Here is a 26,383-nt window from a genome sequence, read left to right as displayed (position 1 = left end):
TACTCTTAATACCAAAGGCCTGAACTGAGCAGTGTATGAATCAAAGCAAGGTCTACAGCACAAGTGAATGTATAAGGTTAAAAGCAAGAACTAGTATGTCACTTGGGGATCAAAAGAATTTTTATAGCGCTGTATGAAGAGAATTTTTAAGTGCGAGTTGGAAATGGACCTTTGAAGATAAAATGTCAGCTCCAGTTTTGTCAATAGGTCCTTTTAAAGTTTTTATTGAACTCCTGGTTATATTGACTGTGTGAGGGATGTATAAGTACACGTTTTCATCTATTTTTAAGGATATACATGCTATTGCATAATAAAAGAAATATATTCATGGTAGAGGAGAGATTGATCTTAAAAATTATAAAAACAGAACAATTATGAGCGCTTTTGCATGAAGATATAAATACGCAAAACGTATTTTTAATATATCAAGTGGATTTCTCCATGGAGAAATGTGTTGTCAGTGCCTGGTCAAAGTGAACACTCAACAGTTGCAATGACCTGCCAGTTCGGAGCCTGCTAAATCAGGATTGGTTGCTTGAGATAAGAGATGAAATATTTTAAAGGGTTGTCCGCTGGAAATTATAAAACAACGATGTAATGTTGCTCTGCTTTTTCGACTCTTGATATTTGATTACAGTTCGTCAATGTGTACATCTCCATCAGAATCAGAATCAGCAATACTTTGATAATCGCAGGGGGAAATTATCCATATATCTCTTATTGTGATTGATTTCGCAGGTTGAGGTGCTGTTTAAATATTGTGAAAGTATCAAATCTCTCAAGCCACAGAGAAATGCACAAAGTCTGTATACAATAACTGTGTCTTTAAATGAACCGTCTGGACTTCGGTACAGTTGTGATGTCACAATGGAAGTCACCGTACTATATATAAGTGCTGCTACAGTGCCGTTAGCAATGATGGTGAAAGAGCGCACTTAGCATAGATTTGTAAGATCTGGAAATGAGACCAATCAGAGGGTTTTAAAGACACAACGGAGTGATTCTGACAGAGGGTGAATACAGGTATATTTAGCGGACTAAAGAGAAAAATAATGTTTTTTCTTTACTTTAAAATATGTAGAACACAATTATGAACCTGAAAATGGACATATGTGACCTTAAATAGCATAATATAACTGCTTCACCAGTATTACTGTATGCCATTCAAAAGTCGCCTCATAACAAATCTTCTTGTCTTTTTTTGCTCTCTTTTGTAGGTTCCATTTGAGTAGGAGGGGGCGACAAAAGACCAAATGCCATGGATGTTTTCAATTTCACCTACTGGAATGCCTCTGAAGGCAATGACACAGAAGCCGTGGAAGAGAGTGAAAGCGCCTACAAGACTGTGGAGGTGGTGTTCATCGTGTTGGTGGCCGGTTCCCTCAGTTTGGTTACAGTTATTGGAAATATCCTGGTCATGCTTTCCATCAAAGTTAATAGGAACTTACAGACTGTCAATAATTACTTCTTATTCAGCCTTGCATGTGCTGACCTAATTATTGGACTGTGCTCCATGAACTTGTACACAGTCTACATAGTGATGGGGTACTGGCCCCTGGGCCCGGTGGTGTGTGACTTGTGGTTAGCCTTGGACTATGTTGTCAGCAATGCATCTGTCATGAATCTTCTTATCATAAGCTTTGACAGATATTTCTGTGTCACCAAGCCCCTCAGCTACCCTGTCAAAAGGACCACCAAGATGGCTGGAATGATGATTGCAGCAGCCTGGGTCCTGTCTTTCATCCTCTGGGCACCAGCTATTCTCTTCTGGCAGTTCATTGTTGGTGGGCGGACAGTGCCTGAGAAAGAATGCTACATCCAGTTCTTCTCAAATGCCGCCGTCACTTTTGGCACCGCCATCGCCGCCTTTTATCTGCCCGTCATTATCATGATTCAGCTGTATTGGCAGATCTCCAGAGCGAGCAAGAGCCGGGTTAAGAAGGATAACCGCAAGCCCTCAGGAGCCAATCCAGAGCCCCTGTCGCCTGGCCAGAGCCGAAACAACACACCAAAACCCAACAATAACAACGTACCAGGGGAGGACACAGGTCATTCCCAGAGCCAGAATGCTGATGGGGGAGCTAATCAGCATGATGGAAAACTGCAAAATGGCAAAGGACCCTCCTCAAACACTGCTGAGGGAGAAACCGAAGGTGACGACGTGGCGAGGGAGAACTGTGCTCCTGGAGAGGAGAAGGATAGTTCCAATGATTCAACATCCGGCAGTGTGGCTGCGTCCAATCAGAAGGATGAGGAGGAAGCACCTTCCACCGCTAACGCCAACGCTGAGACAAGCCAGCCACTCCCGCGTCAGCGAGCCAAGGCAGGGGGCTCCAAGCTGACCTGCATCAAGATCAAGACTAAGTCTCCCAAGGGTGACTGCTACACACCATCCAACGCCACCGTTGAGATCGTCCCGGCCTCAGAGCGGCAGAATCACGTGACGCGGAAGATTGTTAAGATGACAAAGCAACCTCCCATCAAGAAGAAGAAAGGGCCGCCATCACGGGAGAAAAAAGTGACCCGCACCATAATGGCCATCCTGGTAGCTTTCGTCGCCACCTGGACTCCTTATAATGTGATGGTGCTTATCAATACCTTCTGCTCCAGCTGCATCCCCAGCACAGTGTGGACTATTGGCTACTGGCTGTGCTACATCAATAGCACCATCAACCCGGCCTGCTACGCCCTGTGCAATGTCACATTCAAAAAGACATTCAAACATCTGCTGCTCTGCCAATACAAAAATATTAGGTCAGCGAGATAAACATGGGCCACTTAAGAGGAAGAGTATGAGTTGCCTATGTATATGTGTGTGTCATCCATATGTGTGTGTCTGCGTGTGTGTGTGTGTGTGTGTGTCAGAAAGAGATTTGTGAGCATGATAGAGACTGCAAGAGTACATCTGAAATTACGTTTCATCATTTTATGCTTTGTTTTCCAGTTTCTCTCTCAATAACCGGTTGTAGCACTTTACACAAATTCAACTGACTACAGTTGCGTTGAGGTGTGTTGTGCAGAAGCAGCATAGATTAGGAAGGTTGTGAAATAATAAATTCAGTTCAACTCAAGAGTTGTGAGCTCAAAAAATGAGGGTGTGCGAAGCAGGGATCACTTGGGAGTAACACTGAGCTGATAGAAAATTAGATAAAGAGCGAAGGAAGGTCTGCGCTGTACGAAAACACAAGACTTCAATGGGAAAATAGGGCTGACTGAATTTACAAACCTCAGAAGTTTGAAGTTCAGTGGAGATACCTGTAGATAACTGTACATATCAGTGTATACTTAATATTTAGTGCACATGCGGGTGTGTGCTGGCTCGGAGTATGTGTGTAAACCCATGTGGGCTCCTCTGCCTGCCTTTTTGTTGTCTTAGTGTGATCCTCATTATAGTACTTCCAACCAGCAACATGTAGAAGTGGGTAAAAGATTGCCTTGAAAGTGTTTACATCAGGGCTGAAATGTCTGGGGTCGTGGGGGGGGGGGGTGGAGCTGATCCCAGCTGACATCGGGCGTGAGGCGGGTAACACCATGGACAGGACGCCAGTCTATCGCAGGGCACACAGAGACAGACAACCATTCACAATCACATTCATGGGCAATTTAGAGTAATCAACCTAACACCTGCATGTCTTTGGAGCCGGAGAACCCACGCAGACACAGGAAGAACATGCAAACTCCACACAGAAGGGCCCCAGCCAAACCAGCAACCCTCTTGCTGTGAGGCGACAGCGCTAACCACCACAACACCGTGCGGCCCTATATTAAAGTTTTACAGCCAACTTACAAAAAAAAAACACCATGTTTGACATGCTGTTAGGTTGCATTTATTTGGCCAAGTACATGTCTCCAAATGTCTGCCTCCACTCCAAAACAAAGGAGGTAAAGGTAAATTTTTTTGTTTGCTCAGCCTTGAAAAATGGCATTTAAAAATTTCAACAGCTTCATGTACCTGACAACACAGTCCTCACTACAAAGATTTTTTCATTAGAACTACTTTCTAATTATGAAATAGTCGCTCTCACTTACAGTTGACAATAAGTGAGAATTTATTTAGTTTTTCCCGTGTTGTGCCATAAAATAAAGACCTTATCCAACGAATGGAGACAAAACCTCCAGGGCAGTTTTTTCATGCGGTCAATTCACACATCAATATTTAATTGAAGTGTTTTTTAGTACTTTCAAAACGACACAATTTTTTTTGAAGAAGGTAGATTTTTTCTGACATCAACCACTAAAACAAAACTGAGGCACCATTGTCTGACTCCAGGCAAACTTTTCAACGTTGTAAAAAGGCAGCGCATACCAGATCCACTCTTTCCATACTTGCCTTTCACAATAAAAGCCCTAGACTGTGTTCCTACTAGCATGAATATTCTTAAGCGAGCATTTTGTATTTTTAGTGTCGTTTATTCATCACCACCCTGGTGTGTAAAGGCCTTTTTAGATGAGAAGATTGATACCATTCATGTCTGTAAATATTCAGCCTCTAAAGCTCACCAAATAACACGTAATATCTTGTTCGTTTTATGTGTAAAATAACCGAAGTGCAAAGTTTTGAGGTCCATGTGTGGGACTATTTTCTCGGCAGGGAACAAAAATGTTCTGAAATCTTGTCGTCACCATGAGGAAATCACTACACCCGGGCCAAGAAATAGTCCTTCAACTTAAAAGCACAACTTGTATCATCATAGATATTAGCCATATAGCTGTAAGTACATCAAACAACAAGAGTTATGACTATATACAGGAAAAACATGTGGCACGAGATTGTTCAGTCGTGTTCTTTGATTTGCCAACCCGTCATACGAAATCACATCAGCTTCTACAACAACTGACAGGAAGTTCATTTTATGGTGGTTGTTAATATGTTTTCTGTCACTGCTAGGAACATTCTTACTCTGCGTGAAACAGGTGGCTGGAGCTCAGAGCTGGAGGTGTGTGTGTGTGTGTGTGTGTGTGTGTGTCTTTGTGTGTGTGTCTTTGTGTGTGTGTGTTTGTGTGTGTGTGTGCACGTGTGTGTGTGTGTCTGTGAGACATCATGGTTCTTCTGATTAGTAGACTGATGTCACAGCGTGTACTGTATTCACTCTACTGATGATTGTGAAGGTGTGTGTGTTTGTGGGAGCTGTTGTGTAAAGCTCGTGAGGGTATACATGCTGATGTGTGTTTGCTCCAAGAGTGGAGTTTACTTCTGATCACAGGTCACAACCTCGTGATTAAAATAAGGGCTATTTCTCGTCTTAACTGTGCATGTGTTTTGTAACTCATCCCTTTTTTCCTCATTTTGATGAATTAACAAGCGCGTTAATTCCATGTAAATCATTTTATTCTTAGATTGAAAATAATAAATAGTTGTGCTCATTTTAATTAGAAAAGAAATGAGAAAATATCAATCTACTGTAAGACATGTTCTGTGTATTCATGCATGACATCCATCATTTCAACCTATTAGGCAATTCTCAGTTACATTATTGTATGCTCACCAGTCACAGTGATGAATATTCAGGAGCTTTTTTTGCCGTCGGGAGGTTGCCACAGTTGCTGGTAGGGGGGCTTTGCAAAGAATTGGGTCTGAACTGAATAGCTCCTCAAGGCTGTCTCCTTAAACAGAGATCTGGGACAGATCCTATAATGAAAACTCACCGTGAGGCTGATCAGATTACAGGACGATGTGGAACACCTACATTTGAGATTAAAGATTGCCCATTACACGCTCGGCTTGTGCTCGCATGCTTCACACCCATGCCCCACTTAGTGCTCCAGTACTGATCCCGTTATAGTCTCTACCTCATATACTTTGAGGTCATGAATGTAATGTAAATACGATGTATATATTCATTAGCTTACACTATTATTAATTATCTTTCTCCTGCACTCATTCCAGCCTTCCTCCCTGCTACTGTATATTACACTGTAGAGGTCCTAAATGTGCAGAGCCGAGTGTAGGATGGACATCCTTGCGCTCAGCTAGCAATGCACGCTAGTTTTGTAGTTGCTCTCTTGCAGTTCTGCATTAAGCAAGCACACTGACACTTCCGTTTGCTGGTAACCTACAGTGAAATGGTAAATGCAGTGTTAAAATAAAAGCTCTGGATGCATCACCAGCATGTAGCTGTTCATCAGTGGTGGCAGAAGTATTCAGGTTACTCAAATTAAAACTGTAATAGGACAAGAAGGAGAATACTATATCTCAATATCCTGCATTCAAACTTTTACTTAAAGGGGAACTCCACTGATTTGACATCTAGAAGAAGTCATTTTACGAATCACCAGAGTTTTTCTTTATAAAAGAAAAACTATTTAACAGTTTAAAAACTCAACATTTGATCACATTTGATAAAGGCCTGGCAACAAAAGCAAACAATCCACCAACATTCACCAGATTTGGATTCAAATATTGTTAAATTCTGATTGATCGACTGAAGTAACACTTTTCTCCATTACAAGTAAGCTTTCCTAACATTTTGAGAACAGTGCGCAGTGTCGGAGTGCGTAACCATTCAGAACGGGCTGATTGCTTAATTCCCAGTATTGCTGCTTGCAGCACTGACGGGGGCGTACCTGTTCCGAGGGACCATTCTCGAGAACCGCCCATCCAATCGACTACACACTCTACACTACACTCCTTTCAGCAATACACCTGCCAAGTGTGAAGTCGATTAGATGAACGATTCTTGAGATATGTAAAGGACAATCATCCATACACAGACAAAGATCCCGTCTTTTATAATTAGATGATGCTGTTACAACACTGCCTACGGGCCAAATGGTGCCAAATTTGTAACGGCCGCTCAAACATTATATCTTCACATGTCCACCAAATGTGGTTGTAATAGCACAAAGCATTTAGGAGGTATGACATACGGTATTTTGTAATATAAGCCCTCGCCACAGCATTTGAGAAAATTTTGATTGCCGGCTGTAGCGAAACAGTAAAGAACATAAAAAATCTGAAAAAGTAGCATTTTCTTGCTTGGTTTTGAGATGTTCTGCACCAAATTTGGTGGTGATTGGTCAAGTGTCAGCATCTGGCCAAATGACACCAAATTCAACATGGCACATCCTTCGGTACTCGGCAAAATAAATGCCAAGTGAAAAGTAGACTGAATAAACGGTTCTCAAGATATGCAAAGGACATACACATACAGGCATACACACACACACACACACACATGTAGCCCTTACTTTATAGTTAGATTTGAGTAAATGAACCTTCTACCACTCCTGCACATTCTGAACATGGATGGTCCATGTTTATCTCTCTGAGCAGTTTCAGCATGAACTGAGGCATCCATCCAAGTTCGACATCCAACCATCCGTCACAGTGATAAGTGGAGCCATGTCTGTCTGACATCCGTCACACATCTCGGTAGTGGGTAGAGAGCCTTCCAGAATATCTGATTAATCTTTTCTAAGCTGTCGTTTGAGTGATACCAGCAGGAGAGTAAGTGGCTCACAGCTCAAGCAGTGGTCCAGGGGTCCCGGTTTGAGCAGCTGCTTGGGTGTTTGATGGAAGGTGATGGCAGTTTATCACCTCTTGGAGCGGAGAGAAGGGGGAGATGCATCCAAAAAAAAAAGAAAAAGTGCTTACTGTGGTTATCGTTACAGCATGCACTTTAAACATCAGGAGCAAAGTTTTCATAAACCATCTAACTCCCCCTGCTCCTGTCTCCAACTCGTTGGACTGATGAGAACAATAAGACGTTCTTGTATCAGGCGTTGTCAGGAGAAGTGGATGATGTGAGAGAATGCGAGCTTATGATAGAACAAGAAAGCCTTGTTTGTTGACAGCGAAAGAGAACAGCTGTCATGCGTATGAGGGAAAAAGGCAGCTGATAGCCCCCCAAGGTGTACACTTTGTACGTATGAAACAGATAAGCTTGCCTTTGTAGTCATGGCTACTCAAGGGGGGTTGAGAGAGAGGGGGAGAAAGAAGGGAAAATGGATGGAGGAGGGGGTTTGTCAGTGACAAAATCCACATCTAGAGGATCACACAGGATCACGCTGCATGTGGACCATGTTTGGAGAAGTCACAGCCGTTCTGGGCAGGTCAGCCAAGGGTTTTGCTGCAGGAATTTGAGTGTCCCAGACAAAACCTGCCGCCTGGTGTAAACACAGCATGATACTGCGCTGTTTACCATCCTACACTTTTATTGCATCTCAATCTTATGTTGTGCAAACAGAATCCACCATCTGTCAGTTTGTGGTTATTATGATCGTAACCTTCATATTTTTACTGGTCCATTGTAACGCATATATGCTCAAGTAGAGAACATATATATTCTGATGTCCATCTGTCTTGCGTGACTAGAATAAACATTGTCTCTACTGTAATCAACAGATCATAATGTGCCGTCAGAGCTAGCTGGGCTCCTCTTCATACGGCTTATGTCAAAGGGCTAGACTCCTTTTACGGAGCACATATGACATCTAATGTTTATCAGAGATGACTTCAAATTTAAAGTTTTCTCTGGCTTCACTCTGCGGGCTGTAGCTGATAATAATCTCGGCGATCTTTGTGCAGCCTTGCAGAAGTGAAAACGCAGCAGCGTGTGCATGCTGTGAGAATTCGGAGACGTAAAAATCTATATCGCCAGATTGTACGGAGCAATTTGAAGTGCCTTATCCAGAGTTACATAAACAAATTGCTCTTTTATCCTAAAAATCACTGTTGTATCTTTAGTGTGTGTGTGTGTGTGCTGATAGTTGTAGATAGTGCTGCAGCGTGATGCAGCATGTGATTTCTTTTTTTTAAATGAACTTTTTGGTTGAAAGAGTTTGTGTTCCTCAGCTCTGAGCTCCCATAACTATAATTCCCATCTTAACAACCACCCTCTGATTGCGGACGCAATGAAAGTTCAGACTTAACAATCTAAAATCATCATCGCAATCTCTTTTTGAAATAATCTATCAAAAACTATAAAACTATACCGCATGCAGTCACGCCACTGCCATACTTAAGTACTATCATGGAGGCACGGCGGGCTATTTTGGTTTACTTTCAATCCAGTGTGTGTGTGTGTGTTTGTGTGTGTGTGTGTCTGTGTGTCTGTGTGTGTTTGTGTGTTTGTGTGTGTGTGTGTGTGTGGGTGGGTGGGTGTGTGTGTGTGTGTGTGTGTGTGCATCCACTTTTGCCATATGGGTAAATTGTGCTTTCTGGTGTGTGTCTGCCATCTTACAGAGAACTGTCATTTGTGTGTGCGTGCGTGCGTGTGCATGCAACTTGCTGTGTGGTGTTTTTATGTTTTTTCTAAACGGCATCCTCAGCATGAAGTCATCAGATCGGACAGAATATCATGGCACACATCAGGGAAGATGCACACAGTGTGATTGTCTACTTCTCTGTCATCACTCCTTCCTCTTTGAGCAAGTCTTTCAATAGCAACAGGCTTCAGGAGACTCACTTAGACACAGCTCAGTGTGGTACTAGCATACATATAAGCATATTCTACATTTTCTATCACATTTAGTAAATCTATTTATCATTGTACAAAGTACAAATGTAATATTACAAATTAAAATATGATCAGTGTACAGCCAGAGTTTTTTTTTTTGTTTCTAATAAGAAATGGAATTTAAAATCTAGAAAGATATGAATATTAAAGGTTATGGAGGTGTTTCAAAGAGTTTATAAGAGTATACGGTATATGTGTGTGTGCATTCCTGGGGGTATGAAATGGATTTCTGCCTTTCAAAATGAGCGACTGGATCCAAACCGTTCAACTTCTGAGCGGCATTCGAGGGGATTTCAAGAGTGAGTTGGGAAAGCCAGAAACTGAAGGGGGAAAAGAGCAAACCTGGAAACCTGGAGGAGGAAAACAGCTGAAACCAGTTTCCAGAAACGTAAAAGGCCCAGAGGCAAGGGCTTCATTCTGATCTCACCTGTAAATTTACGAGACCTCACTCTCACCTTGTGAAGGAGCCGATTGTCTGTTATCTTACTGGACACACTTTCTAACTTTTGCAATTTAACATTCTGGGGAAAAGTCGATTTTCTTTGTTTTTTTGTTTTGGGTGGAGAATCCAAAGGGTTGAGTCGGGATTAACATGTGGATTTAAAAAAAAGAAATAGGCAAACAAACGAAAAAAAGAAGAAATAAGAGTAAATACCAGTAGCCTGCTGCAACTGTTAAATGTACATACAAGTGCTTATTTTTCTTTTGCTTATGTACGTGGATGTTCACTGTGTATTCACCCACTGTGGCTTGTGGCTTCTCTTGCAGTAGGAAAAAAAAAAATACATTTTACAGTCTATTGTTTGCATTGTATATATCTATATGATAATGAATTATATGTAATTGGGATGTGGTACATTTAAAAATGTACGTACACGTCTTTAATAGCTACTATCTGAATGTTTCATCCCCCGAGACTTCCTCATTTATTCCCTTCGCCCTCCCCCACTATGATACTTACTGTACAGTAACAATGTTATTGATTTCCTTTTTGATGCATTCTTGATTGATTATTTGTTCGGGACAATGAATCTGAGTGTTATTATCACTATGACACTGTAAGAGGAACTGCATTTAGTGGTTACATTGTGCTATATTCTCTCAGAATGGAATTCAAATAAAAATATATGAAATGTGTTTTAAAATTTCTTGGACTTTTTGAATGATGCACAAAGCGAAAGAGTACAGAAGCTGAGACAACCACAGTGTAGTCTACCCATCTATACTGACATTGATGTGAATGCATCCAGACAGGACACTTACTTCGGCATATCTTTAAATGACATACTTGATTTTGTGTCTGTACGTAGTCAGAGATCAACTCAAATCTATCACCGTCAATTGTCAATTTCCGTCAAGATTAAAAGGTATTCATTCATTCATTCATCTTCAAACGCTTGTCCCTGTCGGGGTCAATTCTTTTTAATATATGTGTTCAATATATATGGATACATGGGACAATTTAATACTTGTGAATATATTTAAAGTGGTATTCCGTATAGGTATATACACTGGAGATTAAAATTAGAGAAGAAAATATTTATTATTGATTCATTCTGAAATAATGTAATTTTTTTTATCGTTCAGAGTTTGATGGAATATCCAATGTGGCTATACCTCTGCTGTACGAGCATGTTTTTTTTTTTAATAACCAAGGCACTTCAACAAAAACCTTTACTTTGAGATCTAAACTACACTACAGATACCGAACTGTGGAAGAGACTGAAGAAGAACGGACGCAGATCAAACCAGAGCAGAGTGAGAAACTAGTGATGTCCTGTGGGCGCAGATGTGCTGAAGTCATTCAAAGCAAGGGCCTCTACACTTCCTGTTCATTTTTGTATCCTATAGAAGAAAACAGTGTTTTAACTTTCTCTTCTGACACAATAGTTACTGTTCTCTAATTTTGGTCATTGTTTTTGTTTCACAAAATAAAGGATTTTGTTAAAGTACCTTGGTTATTAAAATAAAACATGCTAGTACAGCCGTGGTATAGCCACAGCGGATAGTCTGTCAAATTCTGAACAAAATAAGTGTTTGTGTGTGTGTGTGTGTGTGTGTGTGTGTGTGTGTGTGTGTGTGTGTGTGTGTGTGTGTGTGTGTGTGTGTGTGTGTGTGTGTGTGTGTGCAAGACATCACGGTTCTTCTGATTAGTAGACTGATGTCACAGCGTGTACTGTACTCACTGTACTGATGATTGCGAAGGTGTGTGTGTGTGTGTGTTTGTGGGAGCTATTGTGTAAAACTTGTGAGGGCATACATGCTGATGTGTGTGTGTCCAAGAGTGGAGTTTGTGTATAACTGACATGTGACCTTGATACCAGCATTAAATATTACTGTAGGATAGCCATTCTCGCCTTCCGTAAAAGAGACACACTTTTTCTACCTTTTTATTTGTTTTTTTTATTCGTTTTTATTTTTGGAAACAGGAAAAAAAGGGGAATGTTATCTCCAACTGAGGACTAAAACAGTGAGGACTTTCTTTTTTTTTTATTTCACAGCCATGAGCTGGAGAGTATAAAGCAGTGGGTATAAATTGAGGTACGACAGAGCAGCAGGAGGAAAACACTAGAAACAGTAGTAGTTTGCACACTTGTACAGATTCTATTCCATGCAGCCCCCGGACAGAACTAGCTTATGTTTATTCTTACTGGAAATAGAAGAAAAATATCATACAGCAAAAGAGTAATGGGGGGAAAGTGTTACCATTAACTCGAGACACTTAAAAAATTGCAAATGTGCAACTTTCTTCTTGCTCAAATTAATGAAGTGAAGATGTTTGGAGCTTCAATTTTAGCAAACTGCTTCATTAAGTTGAGGCATGGAGTTTTCCAAATTAGAGTTAGGCTACGCAACTGTAAAACAAATCCTATCCAATTTGTTTCGTAAGAAAATAATCCTAGGAATAACATCATTACGTGAGAACACTAGTAAACAAATTTCTTTCCATATTCATTATCCTCCCTACCGCTGAGTATTATATCTCCTATGGCAACATACAAGTTGTTTCTTATCAGGTGCTAGAAAGAAGAAAAAGTAAAACATGTTGTCACTAAAAGTCACATTTCCACTGGTTTTGTCAAAGATCTATAGGCTCCTACTGTCAACCTACAGGACATATAGAGAGGAACCGTGTTGAGATAGGGCAGTGGACGTCTGCACACCCTCTTCTTCCTTCCTCCCCGGCACAAACAATCTCATCAGTCCATTTGGGTGCGCTCTCGCTTCTTGCCTTCCTTCTTTTGCTTCTTTGCATCTGCAAGAACAGAAAAGACAAAAAAAACAACAACAGTGTTTACTTTGACAGTTTCTTTGCCAGAGGTGGTGTTTTTGCAAATAAACAAATCCCATTGTCTCCGTGAAGAGCACATACGCGCCACTTCAGATTGTAATAATCAAACGTAGGACTTTGAATTATTATTATTTTTTTGCCACAGTAGAGGTTTAGTGCTGTGACACTCATGCATGCCCTCCTCCTTCCCTCCCGGGGATGGATTTGTGGCCTGATGTACGTATACCCCATGGGCGAAAAGAAGCGCTTTATCAACTTCCTGCAACAGTGGATTTGTACCTGGCAGCCATGACAGAAGCCACAGTCCATGGCTTCCTTTTTCTGCTTTGCAGCCTCTCCGCTCTGGTGAACATGGAGAGAGCACAGACTGCAGTGGCTTGGCTAGCTAGCTGCTGGTTAGCTGCGTCTTTGGACTGTCAATCTGCTGGGCTGTTTGTGTGTATCTGCTTGTCTGTATGCACATGTGTCTGTCTCTCAGCTGAACTGTGTGTCTTTCCTGTTCTTCGACCATACGCCTGGGTGTGCAGATATGGGTGACATGCCTAACACTACCACATTTTTTTTAAAGATTATTTTAGTGGAGAAATTAGATGATTCCCTGTCCCCCAAATGTGCCTTTTTCATGGATGACATTTTGACATGTCACAGCAGAAATAAATAATCAATAAATAATGTAAATAATAAAGAATGAAGAATGAATGTTGAATTCTATTTCATGTTCCTGATATTGACTTTATGCTTTTTAACACTAAGAAAATGCTCCAACTCAGCTGTTTTTCCCCCCTTCTCCTATACACATCTGTAATCTCAAAACCACCATGTGTTTCTGGGACATTAGAATATAAGAGAGCCATCATTAAAGCAACAAGTCCTCATACAACCCTGTAGCTAATCTGTTCCCACCCTCTAATAGAGGAGCATTTCCTAAATTAGCAGCAGATCAACGCGTCTCATACCTAAACATAATGGTTGCAGTTTGATTAGATTTAAGCAGCATAAATACTTGGTTAGTTCAAAATTAGGATCATAGTTTGGGTTAAAATATGTGCGTTTGTTACACAGCCTGACTTACAGTTACATACTGTAAGCGATATAGAAATGGACGTAACTCTGTATGTTAAAATAAGCCATTGTTGCCTTTGAGTTTCACACGGGACAAGGACAGAGATCTCCTCGATGAAAGTGTTCGTTTAGGCCTTTGCTCCTGTCATATTTACTACGGCCTAGAGCAGGGGTGTCAAACTCAGGCCCGTGGGCCAAATCTGGCCCGCGGTGTAATAATATTTGGCCCGCAAGATCATATCAAGGTTCTATGAGAGCTGGCCCGCGAGTATAAAGCACATCCACGTCTACTTTTCTGTTAACAAACATGAGCATCCATGTTATCAGTCTCTGCAGACAAACTTAATCCACCCCTCCCCAAAAAAAGGCCAAAATAAAGATGTTAAACAGGAGCTTTCAGCAGCGGTGGGAGGCAGATGATCTGTGTCTGAAGGCCTGTTTGTCTCGTCTGCAGAGCCACCGTGGCGGTAACGAAAGAAAAAAACATTAGAAACGCCACGACAAGAACAAGGACCTGCACTGAAAAGGTTCAACATTACACATCTGGAGAGAAGGGAACACATGAACATTTGCAGTCTTTTTTTTGTTTTTGTTTTTTAGTAAATATTGAGTTTGGCCGCAACTTTGTCCCAGTTTTTAAATTTGTCCCACTGTGAATTTGAGTTTGACTCCGCTGGCCTAGAGCCACCACTATGAACGTTAAAAAAAAATTTTGCACACGTGAGAAAACAAGAAAAGAAATAAAAGAAAATGGAGAGATTAAAAAAGTCTGTAACAAGCTGCTTGCACCAACGACTTATGGGGTTGTTTATTTGGGGAGGAAGTGTTACTAATTACTTCATTCGTGCAATTGGTAACACTTGCGGATAAGTCAAAATGGCTGATGGGAAAAAGTCCCATTAAAAAAACTGGGGAATGTATGCCTCTAACTGTGTACCTCTACTTATATAGCACGGTAAAACTATTGGAAGTTGCTTACTGCAGATTTGATCCAAATGCCTGACAAATCCAATCAAAGTAATGTTTAAGAAAAAACATCTAAAAGAGATACAGTGTGATTTATGAAAAGTCTGTCGATGGCTTAAATCCTTGAATTAATATTTGTGTAAAATGGATTATCTTGGACACCTCCACAAATCCTCTTGTGACATTCCGGCAAGCCGTTCTGAACAGCGACTGAAGGTATGCTTAGAGAGTGAGATCTGATTGAGCTTCAACCTTTTAACATTCGGAGTGTGGGCTGTGAGGAAATCTTCTCGGAAACTGTTCTTGTCACCTCTGTGGCAAACTTCCATGGGTATTAAGATTTTGACGCGGAAAGTGCTCTCACCCATGCAAATCCGGAAATTGCTCTTCCGTCCCATTTGTTTGCTCTTTTTTTTTTGTCTCTCCCCCCCTGTTGTTTTTGTCAGCATTTTCTGCTCCCCGGGGAAAACAGTCGGAGGAAAAGGACTCGCTCTCGCTCCGCTTTGTCTCTGTATGTGAGAGGGGGATTTGCATACCAGTGCTTTCTGCTGCACTTGTACAGTACATGGCACAGCTCACTTTCCCCTCTGCCTCTGACACGGACTCATAATCTGCCCTGAGCCAAACACGGTCACTACATATTTGACCAAAACTGGGTCGAGAGCAGAATCTGACTTTTGGACTTTTGTTAGGTGTTAAAATTTAGCCAAGTGCATTTACTCAATTATAATCATAAGGTAATTGGGTATATTTACAATTCTATGCTCCATTATAGCACTTCTATTTTACAACATTTCAGAAGAAAGTAATACTGTATACTTTCCTGATACATACATATTGTTAAATCACATATAACATATATATATATATATATATATATATATATATATATATATATATATATATATATATAAAGTGGTACAAATTCTCTCCAACTTGACTAGCTGCAACATCAAAATGCTGCATATCACATGGATGCATTAATAACCCAATATCTGATAACAGCCACCGAACCATGAACATCAACATGATCCCTTCATTTCCTGTCATCCGTTTAATTATTATTATTACTACCTAATTAGTTGAAATGGATGAGAACGTCGGCCAATTGTGTTTTTCTTGGACTTTACCTTGAGATAATTTCAAGGAGGTCATCACATGGTTACTGGTGATGTCAGAAAAGTCTGCCTAGAAAGGCACCTATTACGTTTTTAAGTAAAGTATCTTTTACACAGTTTGACTGACCAAACTTCTTTTTTTAACTTAATATCCCTGCCCTACAAACGCGGAGAGCCGTAACGGCACAAAACTGTGGCGTGTAACAATAATACTCGGTGTGGCTTTGAGTCAATTCATTTAATTTTAAATCTGAACACCATCTGTCTGTCCAGGAAGAAACAAAATTGCTCCAAACAAATTCAAGAAACCAAGATTTATCTCTACAAAGCCTTTTGTTTAACCCAAAATCAACTCTGGCATCCAAGGCGCACCGAACGCACCGCTCCCTCCTGTTCCGCTGAAAGAGGAGGCGGGGACCTTCAGCTTTCTACAGGCATTCATAATGTTTCATTTCTGTCACTCTTTGTTCTCTCTTTCGCTCCGCAGGGTCTGTGTTTCACCTGGGCTAGACAGCAAAGACACGCAACTCTGAATCTCAGATTCCTCCCGAGGCGCCTCTTAGCATTGTCTCCTCCAGAATCTGCAAATGACAGATGCTACCTCCATCACAGAACCTGCTACAGTCGGGGGAAACCTATCTCCCAACCCAAGGTGGCTGTTCAGAATTGCAGATTTAGTCGGGCAGATCTCTGCTCCCAGCCAGGGGGTTAGATAGCCTCTCAGTCACTCCACAGGCAAACATTTCTGTGTTGTTGTTGTTTTTTTCCCATAAGCTCCCTCATCCTGCTGTATCTCTACCATCCCTTGACACAGAAAAATATACACAATTCCCCCTCCTGTGCACAACTCATTGTGCACAGCCTCCCACCTTTCTTTTTTCCCAGTAACCTGTTTGCTTCCCAGGGCTTATCTTCCAACTGGCAGACATGGAAAATCACACCGTACATCGTGCAATCACATTGCTCCGATAGCGAGTCTCTCTTCCCGACTGCTCCCCTTCATCACTGCCACTGTCATTCTCGCTCTGCTTCTCTGTTGCCCTCAGCTCTCACACCTCTCAGGCTGTCACTCCGCATCCACGCATCTGGCCTCCGTTGGAATTGATGCGCGCAGGTACGCAGCACTGCACACATGGCTGCAAACCAAACACCTTTTCATTTGCATTCACTCACACAGGCAGTTTGTGAATATGTATACATTTTTAATATGAAAAGTTCATGATCTACATCGATATTCCTGCATAATTAAACATGAGGGATTTCATTTGAAAATCAGAGTAATCCAAGTGGAATGTGGATGCATCCATGCATAAATACTTAAATAATGCAACTTTTTGACCTTTAAAGAGTAGCTTCAAAATCCTGTTGATGGTAAACTCAGTGAAAATAGTATGTTGTCTATTTTCTTCTTTACGATCTAAGTGGAGAAGTGCGTAATGCACATAAGGCATGTCACACACCATCAGCTAGCTATAAGGAGACGCTAGTTGGGTATTCTCCGTATGGATACAGTTTAAAGTATTTCCAACCTATGATTTGTCCAGACAATGACGTTGCCAAAAGCTTCGCAAGATAGATTACTGTAAGACAGAGCTGACCTTCTTGTTGTTATATTGTTACATCTAGGACATGGTTACACCTTACACCCCAGCCCACCCACTCCACTCTGCTTCAGCCAATCAGCTCGCTTCTCCCTCACTGCGAGGGACACCTAGTCACTCGAATACATCACAACTGATGCGGTTCTGGCTCCCCAATGGTGAAACGAGCTCCCTATCTTCATTGAGACAGCAGAGAGTCTACACATATTCCGCAGCAGGCTAAAAGCGCATCTCCTTCGACTGCACCTTGGCTAAGAAGATGATAGCAATTGAATATACTGTAAGTGCCACTTACATCCTGCACTTATATGTAGCACTCTGTAGTTTGGCTTGATTAAAGCTAACCCACTTCATCCTTGCTTTCTGGGTTTTTTCTCTAATGGTTGGATGCACTTATTTGAAGTCACTTAGGATAAAAGAATTGGCTAAATTAAATGTATTGGAATGTAACGTAGACTAGCTGTACTCTAGTAAATTGTCTTAGCTGGCTTGCTATATCTCGCAATGCATTTTCTGTTTGACTGTTAGAAAAATTGTCAACTGGCTAGCTTTTGATCATTAACCAAGTCAGCCCATTTTATTCTGAAATCGAATTTGCACAGGGGCACCAAATTGCAAAAATACCCAAATAATCTTGCATAATGTTGCATTAATTTGTACCTTCTTGTCTGGAATTTCTATGCCACACAATAGCAACTGAAAGGGTCAAATGATTAAATCATAGACTTTATAAAAATGAACGTAGCTTTCCCGTCGAGGCCCGTTCTCTCAACTTGATCCAATCGAACTTGCCTACGGGAGTCGCCATCTGGTCAGACTTTGACTCTGCCTCATTTCCTCTTACCATAAAAGGGCATTGACGTGACAATGGGCGGGGTGGGGGTACGTCCGTCTGGCTGATTGGCACTTCAGTATTTGATCAACCAGGAAGGCACTGTGGTGGGGGCTTGGATTAAATTCATCCATTAATGTGGCATAAGGTTCTTTATATTCACAATATAACACCTAAGATAAAAACCAGGACTTACGGCGATTTTATGTCTGCAGTTACACAATCCAAAGGCAGCTGGTGGAGTAAATTGGCCGTAGGGTGAATGTGAACGTGATGGATGCTGATATATTGGAGACCTGTCTACGGTGCAACCTTCCTTGCTCTCACCCATTGCATTATGGAATAGATTCCCTCCCCCATAATTCTGGACTGCATAAATCAATGCAGAAAATGGATGGACATTACATGACAAGTCTTCTAAATTTAAAAAGCAAAATGCGTTGTTTGTAATTGCACTTCACTCCCACCCGACACTGAATTATAGCTGCAGGAGGTCTTTAACATAAATATATATCATTATTGGGCATTTGCTGAACTGACCGTAGTTTTTCTTGAGGGGACATCTACTATCGACCTTCGATAAATGCATTTAAATCACCATATATTTAGCAGAGCAGCATCCTGTATTATTTGAGTCACAGCTGGCAGGTACAGTACAGCTCCTTGAGAAACTTCCTGTCACAATGCATTAATGATGTGCTGGCAAATGAAAGATTTAACAGATCCCTCCTTTGAAAGTCAAATACAGTTTGCCATATCATCTTACGACAAACTGTCGAGCCGACCGACATGTTACATTTGCTTTATTGTCATTTGGGGCTTCACCTGAATGGGTGTTGGATGATGTGACAGTAAAGTTAAGTAAACTCCATGTGCAAACCTTTTGTGTGCACACAAGTCATCTGCTGAGCGTGATAAGGGCACAGTTTATGACCATTGGCAGCAATTCTGCACTCATTATAATCCTGTTTGGACAATGGGACAGTCACAGTGGGTCAGTTACATCCTTGTTTACAGAATTAGCAAAGGGCATCTACTCACTTGGAATGAATCATGCGCATTCTTATCGGCAGTTTTACCCCAACCAGATGGTAATATTATTCTACATGCATCCATGTGCTTATTTAACATTGTCCCTTTAGCTTAACTCTTGAGTGAGCTCAAGTTTCCCCATAACTGTCCGTTTCTCATAGAATGTGCTTAGTAGGAGCTCCCTGCCTTCACTTTCTCTGACACGATTAAAGACCACTAAAAGCATGTAATTATAGATGAATAGTGAGTTAACACTGTCATTCACTGCCTCAACTTAGCACTTAAGTAGGTGGATTTCCATCAGGATGATGTGAATCACAGCTGGTAAAAAAAAAATTGCTGTGGGATTTAACAAAGATGCAATCAACCCGCAATGTGCCAAGAGACATGCTAAATATCTATTGAATTCACACTGTAATTATAAAGAAGGTAGATAAAATCCACTCTCAAATACACCTTGATGCACACACTAATGCAAATGTATCATAATTCAAATGACATTCAGATTATTTTATTCCAAAACGGTACAAAATTAACAAGCAGGTCTCGGGGAAATTCAGCAGTTCAGCTGAATAAACAGAGACACCGAAGTGGTAAACATCCCTCCAGCTATAATTAATTAAACAAACAAACCTATTAATCTAACATTCCCTGTAACTGTTTGACAGTGCAAGAAAGTACTGGAGTGATTCTCCTCGTGAACCATAAGTTTGTTTCTACGTGGGTCTTTTATTTCTGATCCAAACCAACCTACAGCAATGACACGATTCATCTAGATAACAAATAAATATCAGTTCCAGTTTTTAAACTAGTCCAAAAAGGTGTTTGTGTTGCACCTAGGGTTTAAGGAAGGTGTGTTTCAAAAAATCTCCGAAGCTTACAGTACACAGACCACGAACAAGTATTGTATTGTTCCCTTCCCAGGAGATTAAACAATCTAACCTCAAAGCACAACTGTTCACAAATGGCCTCCTGTGAACCCAACGGCTGTCGTTAAGACTCAATAGAGCACTAAGAAAGTCCAAACCAACTTCCCACCAACGACTGCCACTCTAACGACGGGAGTTGGCACTTGGAGCACAAAAGGTTTCAGTGAAAACATCGGCCTTGTGAGAGGTTAAATACCTGGATCTCACACCAGTTAGTTGGACCAGTCCCAGCCTGGTCCTGGTCCCAGCCTGGTCCTGGTCCAGTCCCAGCCTGGTCAGGTGCGTACATGAACTGATGAAGCCTCTTGGATGAGAGGTGAAACGTCTTCCTAGACAAATAACCAGTCCAGTTGCTTTTGACTGAAATTGCTTTGAGGATAACGATGACCTGGACGAATGAGAACATTCACAGGCTTATTGTAAAAGACTTTGTTTTGGGATAATTTCTCAGTTGTTTCTAAGTTGTATTGATGAAGATCTTTCAGTGTGTTACTTTGATGTCTTCACTAAATCAAACTAGGCCAACGTGTTTAAGCGAGACACCATTGACACGTGGTGTTTAAATTATCTTGTGTCCATTAAGCTTATATCACTTTGTCCAGCCCAAACAACCAGACACTCTTAAACATCTTTTTGCTTTTTTCTTTTCCTCATGCTGCACCTGTTGGTTCTTTCTCAGCTGAGGCAGCCGTCTACTGCGGCAGCACTTCGGCCATAGGGCACTGCAGGACGAATAGAAATGCTGTTGAGGTTTAAATGTGGCTTTGGGAGGTGTACCATCACCAGCACCTGCAACTCTTTTTTCTCTCTCTCTAATGGGACTTTTCGCTTGTTGCTGCTTGGAGATGTTCCTTGTGTCTGTACTGAAAGTTCTGCCCTGCCCAGCGTTCAGACCTGCTAGAGGTCGTTTCTGATAGCAGTTCTATGTGGACTGAAAACACATTTGTGTTCAATGTGGTCACAATACATAAATGCCTGGGTCCTTGATGTGTTTAGAGTTAATTTACATCTGTACTCTCATGTGGTCAAGCCCTATATCATTGCAATCCAATCAATGTCAGGTGTAAGTCAAAAGGTGAAGTCACAAATGAAGAAGTCAGATGGAACTCTTTAACCTAGAGGGGGACTCAGAGAGCGCAGCCCTGCCAAGGCCATGCTCTATCTTGCAGTATAAGCAAAAGTGAAAAATAATTTGTGTATCCACCCTGTTATTCAGATTCACTCCAAAATATACTGGGTTCTTACTCGACCCATGCTACACCCTTCCATCGAATTTCATGGAAATGAGGCCATTGGTTTCTCCGTAATATCGCTGAAAGGACAAGCAAACAGAATCGAAATATCAAAACTGCTTGGTGGAGGTGCCATCCTAAATTCTAGAAGTTTCTTATACACTGAAGAGTAAAATATCAGATCTTTTGTTAGAGTGCAGAGAACTTCCCGTGCCATATTTCTGAGGACACGGTGATTCATCAACAGGACTTCAATGCACTCCCGCTGTTGCTGGCAGCATGTCCTGCGAGAGTTACATCTTATCTAGTGATGATTTATCCCTCTCAGCTTACCTTGCAGCTTAGTCTTGGGGATTTTCCCACATGGCTTGGTGGCTGTGACAGTGGCGGCACAGGTCGCATCCATGAGCGCTCGCTTCAGCACACCTGTCCTGTTCTTCTTGCCCGTCGCCAGATCGCACTCTCCCCAAGCCTGGAAGTCATACTTGCATTCCCCTAGAGCACACAAATGAATCAGATACTTCATTAGATGCTTTTGTTCGGTGAAGTTGCTCTGAGGAGGTATAGTATGGGAGAGATCAAGCAGATAACGTGGTAAAAGGACACAATGTAGCATTGATATTTGTCTTAAAAATTGCAATCAGTCTATTAATCGACCCCCTTGAGCCTGAGGGGTTGTGAGTCATACACTGTGAATGGTTGTTTGATGAATGCTTTTAATTTCCTTGGCTATTATCTCCTTCCTATCAATAGAGACTGTCCAAGATGCACAAACCCACGCCAGGAGATGCTCTTATTAAAATCCAAATAAAAGATGCTTATAGCTTCTTCCTAACAGGAACAGATGGTGCTTCACAGTTCCCATGCTATGTTTCCTATATAATGAAATCTGCTAACAGATGAATGTAATCAAAAACGACCTGGAACCTGTTCTTCGAGGGGATTATGGACGGCAGTGCTGTCAGCAGGACCTCAGATAAATTCCACGTACTGTATGTGCTTTTATTTGATATTAATTCTAACCCATCTTAAACTCAACCCCAGATTGCTTCCTTTTTATTGCTGTTATAGAAATGTGTTTAAAGTGTGTGTGTGTGTGTGTGTGTGTGTGTGTGTGTGTGTGTGTGTGTGTGTGTGTGTGTGTGTGTGTGTGTGTGTGTGTGTGTGTGTGTGTGTGTGTGTGTGTGTGTGTGTGTGTGTGTGTGTTTTGAGTACTGTATGCCCATGTCTGTCGTATCTCCCTCCATTATTTCGTTGCCACTTTAGCCGGGCTCCCTCGAGGCTGTGACACTCATTCGTCAGCTACCTCTCACATGAAAGCGTCAGACCCCTTGACACTGCCTCTGAGATCCCCGGGTGCTCATCAGAGGTGGGGAGAGAAGGGGCGAGGAGAGAAGGGACGAGTGGATAGAGGGAGCGACAGGGCCATTGTTGCAAGAATCCTACAGGGACTTCCTGAACATCCAACTTTAAAACCTTACGCCTCCATAATTTGTCTCTGAGAGAGAGAGAGCGCTTCCTTGCCGGCTCCTGGGAATTTGACAGGCAGCGTGTGAACACACCCACTCATCAGCTACCCGACATCCAAACGTTGTCCTCTATAGATTGCAGGATGATTAGAAGAACAAATCAGATCATTTAGAATCTGGCCCTGCCTTTGAAAAATTTCCAGTGCAGTACTCTAATTTTAAGGTCATCGCTAGAAAGAATTAAAGTGGTGTGTGTGTGTGTGTGTGTGTGTGTGTGTGTGTGTGTGTATGTGTGTGTGTGTGTGTGTGTGTGTGTGTGTGTGTGTGTGTGTGTGTGTGTGTGTGTGTGTGTGTGTGTGTGTGTGTGTGTGTGTGTGTCAGGTCAGTGTAGAGGGTCATTATTTGCTTTATAAACCACACCTGAGCCCGGTGTTGGTTTTACAAGCTCACCACCTTTTGCACAGGCCTCTCTCATCCCTTGCAGGTGCAGCTACAGTTTCCATACACACACGCATGACTTATTAATGACTTCCACATTCCTTCTGTTCTTTAATATTCATTTTGTAAATAAATATGGCTATTTTACGCTTGTCACTGGTCTCCAATTCTTTTCACAACCTTTGAACCGACAATATTTTTTAGGATGGACAGAATAACTTTCTCCACAACACTGAAACAGACCCAGGCTTCAACGACATGAAAAGAATCATGTCCTTGCAGACCCCTTTTTAATCACTATTCAATATCGCTACTCATTTGTTCTGGGCTTCGTGGCCATGCATTCGTGCATGCATTGAACAAGCATTTCTATGGTCTTTTGTATAGAAACCCATTAGCTGTATTGTTGGTCTCCCACATCACCTGCCCCTCTTTTTTGGGTCATGCTGCTGGCAACTCTGGCTCTATAGTGTTGTGCACACCCCCCTATTTTAAGCACATTTCTACGGTCCCTGCATTGTTGTATCATACTCCTGTGAGTTCCAAAAAACAATGGATGATGTCCGGAACGACTGTCAGAGAAATACCTCTATTATTTCAAGTTTACCTTTTTTACAGGGTTGTTTAATGATAACAAATTCCACATAATGTTGCACTGTGGTATTGCTACTTTAACATTGGTAAAAGTACTTCTTCTACCACAGTACTTACTACTACTAAAATACTCTTTACATCAACATTTGCACTGAGAAGCACCATATCTTAATCTAGGTTTGGCTACCAGGATTAACACCAAATTCTGAAGCATCTTGTGGGATGTAGGCACAAATGTTACAGTATTTATGATTAAAAAGACACTGGTTTGCTTTCAGCCTCTACAACACAAGAGGGGTCTCTTTTCCTTTCTCAAGTGACTTTCCACAATGTAAAGGCCAGAGGCATGTAAGTTATTGCCACTACCCCAAAACTTTTGCTGCTATAATCTATATAGCCAGTTAGCGGGGCCATTATTTCCTGCAGTGTGTTCATCACTTGTGACAGGCTCATTGCAGAGCAGCAGGCTCCTGCCTGACAGGCCTTACTGGGGGAACAAAAGTCCCTCCGGCTTGTCACTGCAAGACATTTCAGCTGTGAAGGCCGGGCAGTCTCAAGCTCAAAAAGAAAATGACAAAGTAGGATGATTATTCCTGCATTTTCCATGACGATGTATCACTTCCTCAGCAGACATTTCTGTTGTCGCTCTAATTAGCTAGCTTACTCATTCCTATTGTGAAAACGGCACCATTGTTTGCATGAGTGACAGGCCAGCATATATTATGGCGAGGTGTGTAGTGATGGATGGGAGCCGTGCAGCGGAAGGAAGGAAATTCTCTGCATATGTTAGTGTTCATGGAGTATTTAGATAAAGGTAGACCATTTAGATTAGTTAAATATCTTGTTGCTCTCTCACCTCCAAACTTCTTCTTCCAGTTGCAGGGGATCTTGCAGCGTTGGGTCTTGATGGTCTGCTTGCAGTCGGTACCGGTGCGTGTGCCCTCCCTGGTGCCGAGTCCACAGTCACCTTCGTTGGCTACACACACGCTCCACTGCCACTCCCCACAGTCTGACTTGCGCTCCTTCTTTCCTGCAGGGCCAAACATAGACCAGTTTTATATTCTCCTAACTTTATCACCTCGATTATCTAAAAGTTTGTTTTTACATTGCTGGGAGCTAGAACTTTTCCTCTAGGAATATAGGTCTTATATATATTAAAGGTGTGTTCTCATCCGGCCTGACATTACAGGTTTTCCTGTGTTTTAGCAGGTCAAAACATTTGCCTGTGTCAAAACAGATAAGTTGTAGGTCCAGTCTCATAACAGTCATGCCTATGTCATATCTGAATTAGAATTGTATGTCATGAGTCCAAAAAGGCACAAAAGTCTCACATTTAAATGTTAATATCTTAGTTTATGTTGGAAGCTTAATGGAAGCTTCTACTTAGTATTTATTTATTTGTTCCTTTCATGAAAATGCCTGTTCATTACATTGTACACACAATGATGAATTCAATTCACGATTACATTTACATACATTTAAACATTTACATGAATGGAAAGGAGCAGATAAGAAGAATACAATTGTTATATTTGTCTGCCCCTTTTCAACATTACACAAACACGTGAGTACCTCCCCTAATTTCCCCCACCCTCGCACAGTAATCACCAAATTAAATACTAAACCTATAGAACAGTTTATACGATACGTGTACAAGCTAGTTCTCAAGTTTATATGATTTAATATGTTTAGTTAAATACAACTTTTTAATTCATCCTCCTGGGAATTCCACAGTTTTACACCTTTAACAGATAAGCACATTTGTTCTAATGTTGTTCGTGCACACTGATGTTTATAGTCAAACTTCCTCCTTGCAGTGTCTATTAAACTATTTACCTCCTCTTGGACTCTTTTTTAAATATTGTGTCAAGGCAGATGTAATAAGTTTAGAACTCGCTTTAATTTTCATTGCAGATTTTGTTTTTCCTTGAATTCAAATGAGCTAAATGTTGTTTTTACCCAAGTGGGAATTATGTGACTTAGTTTGCCTCTATTGCGAGATATTGCTACTTGTTTGTGGTTAATTCGCAAAGGAGGCCAATTACTTAAACCCCCAAAGGCTTTTTATTAATTTTCGCATTTTCAAAGAGTTGTGTCCAACTAACTGAGTTGTTAAGAGGAACATTTTGGGGGGTGAGAGCACTTTATGTCACTCTATTTGGGGAAAAGTCATTTTACAATGATGAGATTTAATGACAGACATTGCTTCTTGATCGTCAAACAAGTTTGAGATTGGATTCAATAGTGAACACCGTGGTGCTACTGTTCCATGGTGTTTAGAAGAGATTCTGAACCTGCAGAGATAGATTCAGTCTAATGATTCTTCAAAAGATGGAGAATCTGTCTTCAGCTTTGGCAAA

General features: G+C 41.3%; 2 protein-coding genes across 2 annotated transcripts in view; one reads left to right on the top strand and one right to left on the bottom strand.

Annotated features, from left to right (window-relative positions):
* Positions 1–1,255: 1,255 nt before the first annotated feature.
* Positions 1,256–2,767, top strand: chrm2a (cholinergic receptor, muscarinic 2a; the record flags this gene model as incomplete). Its single annotated transcript, XM_083934722.1, has 1 exon — positions 1,256–2,767. Exon 1 carries the CDS (start codon positions 1,259–1,261, stop codon positions 2,765–2,767), a length of 1,509 nt encoding a protein of 502 aa, XP_083790848.1. The 5' UTR covers positions 1,256–1,258.
* A 9,171-nt stretch (positions 2,768–11,938) lies between these two features.
* ptn (pleiotrophin) overlaps positions 11,939–26,383 on the bottom strand; it is a 53,212-nt gene continuing 38,767 nt past the window's right edge. Inside the window, exons 3-5 of the mRNA XM_083935439.1 lie at positions 24,880–25,053; positions 21,856–22,017; positions 11,939–12,714 (exon numbers count right to left, since the gene is read on the bottom strand). Coding sequence (XP_083791565.1) covers positions 12,659–12,714; positions 21,856–22,017; positions 24,880–25,053 — 392 coding nt within the window. The 3' untranslated portion in view covers positions 11,939–12,658. The remainder of the gene's footprint in view (positions 12,715–21,855; positions 22,018–24,879; positions 25,054–26,383) is intronic.

This window comes from Echiichthys vipera (assembly GCF_963691815.1).
Source record: "Echiichthys vipera genome assembly, chromosome: 20".
Classification (NCBI taxonomy): domain Eukaryota; kingdom Metazoa; phylum Chordata; class Actinopteri; order Perciformes; family Trachinidae; genus Echiichthys; species Echiichthys vipera.
Note: the sequence above shows the minus strand (reverse complement) of the source record. Positions and strands in the feature narration are given on the sequence as shown.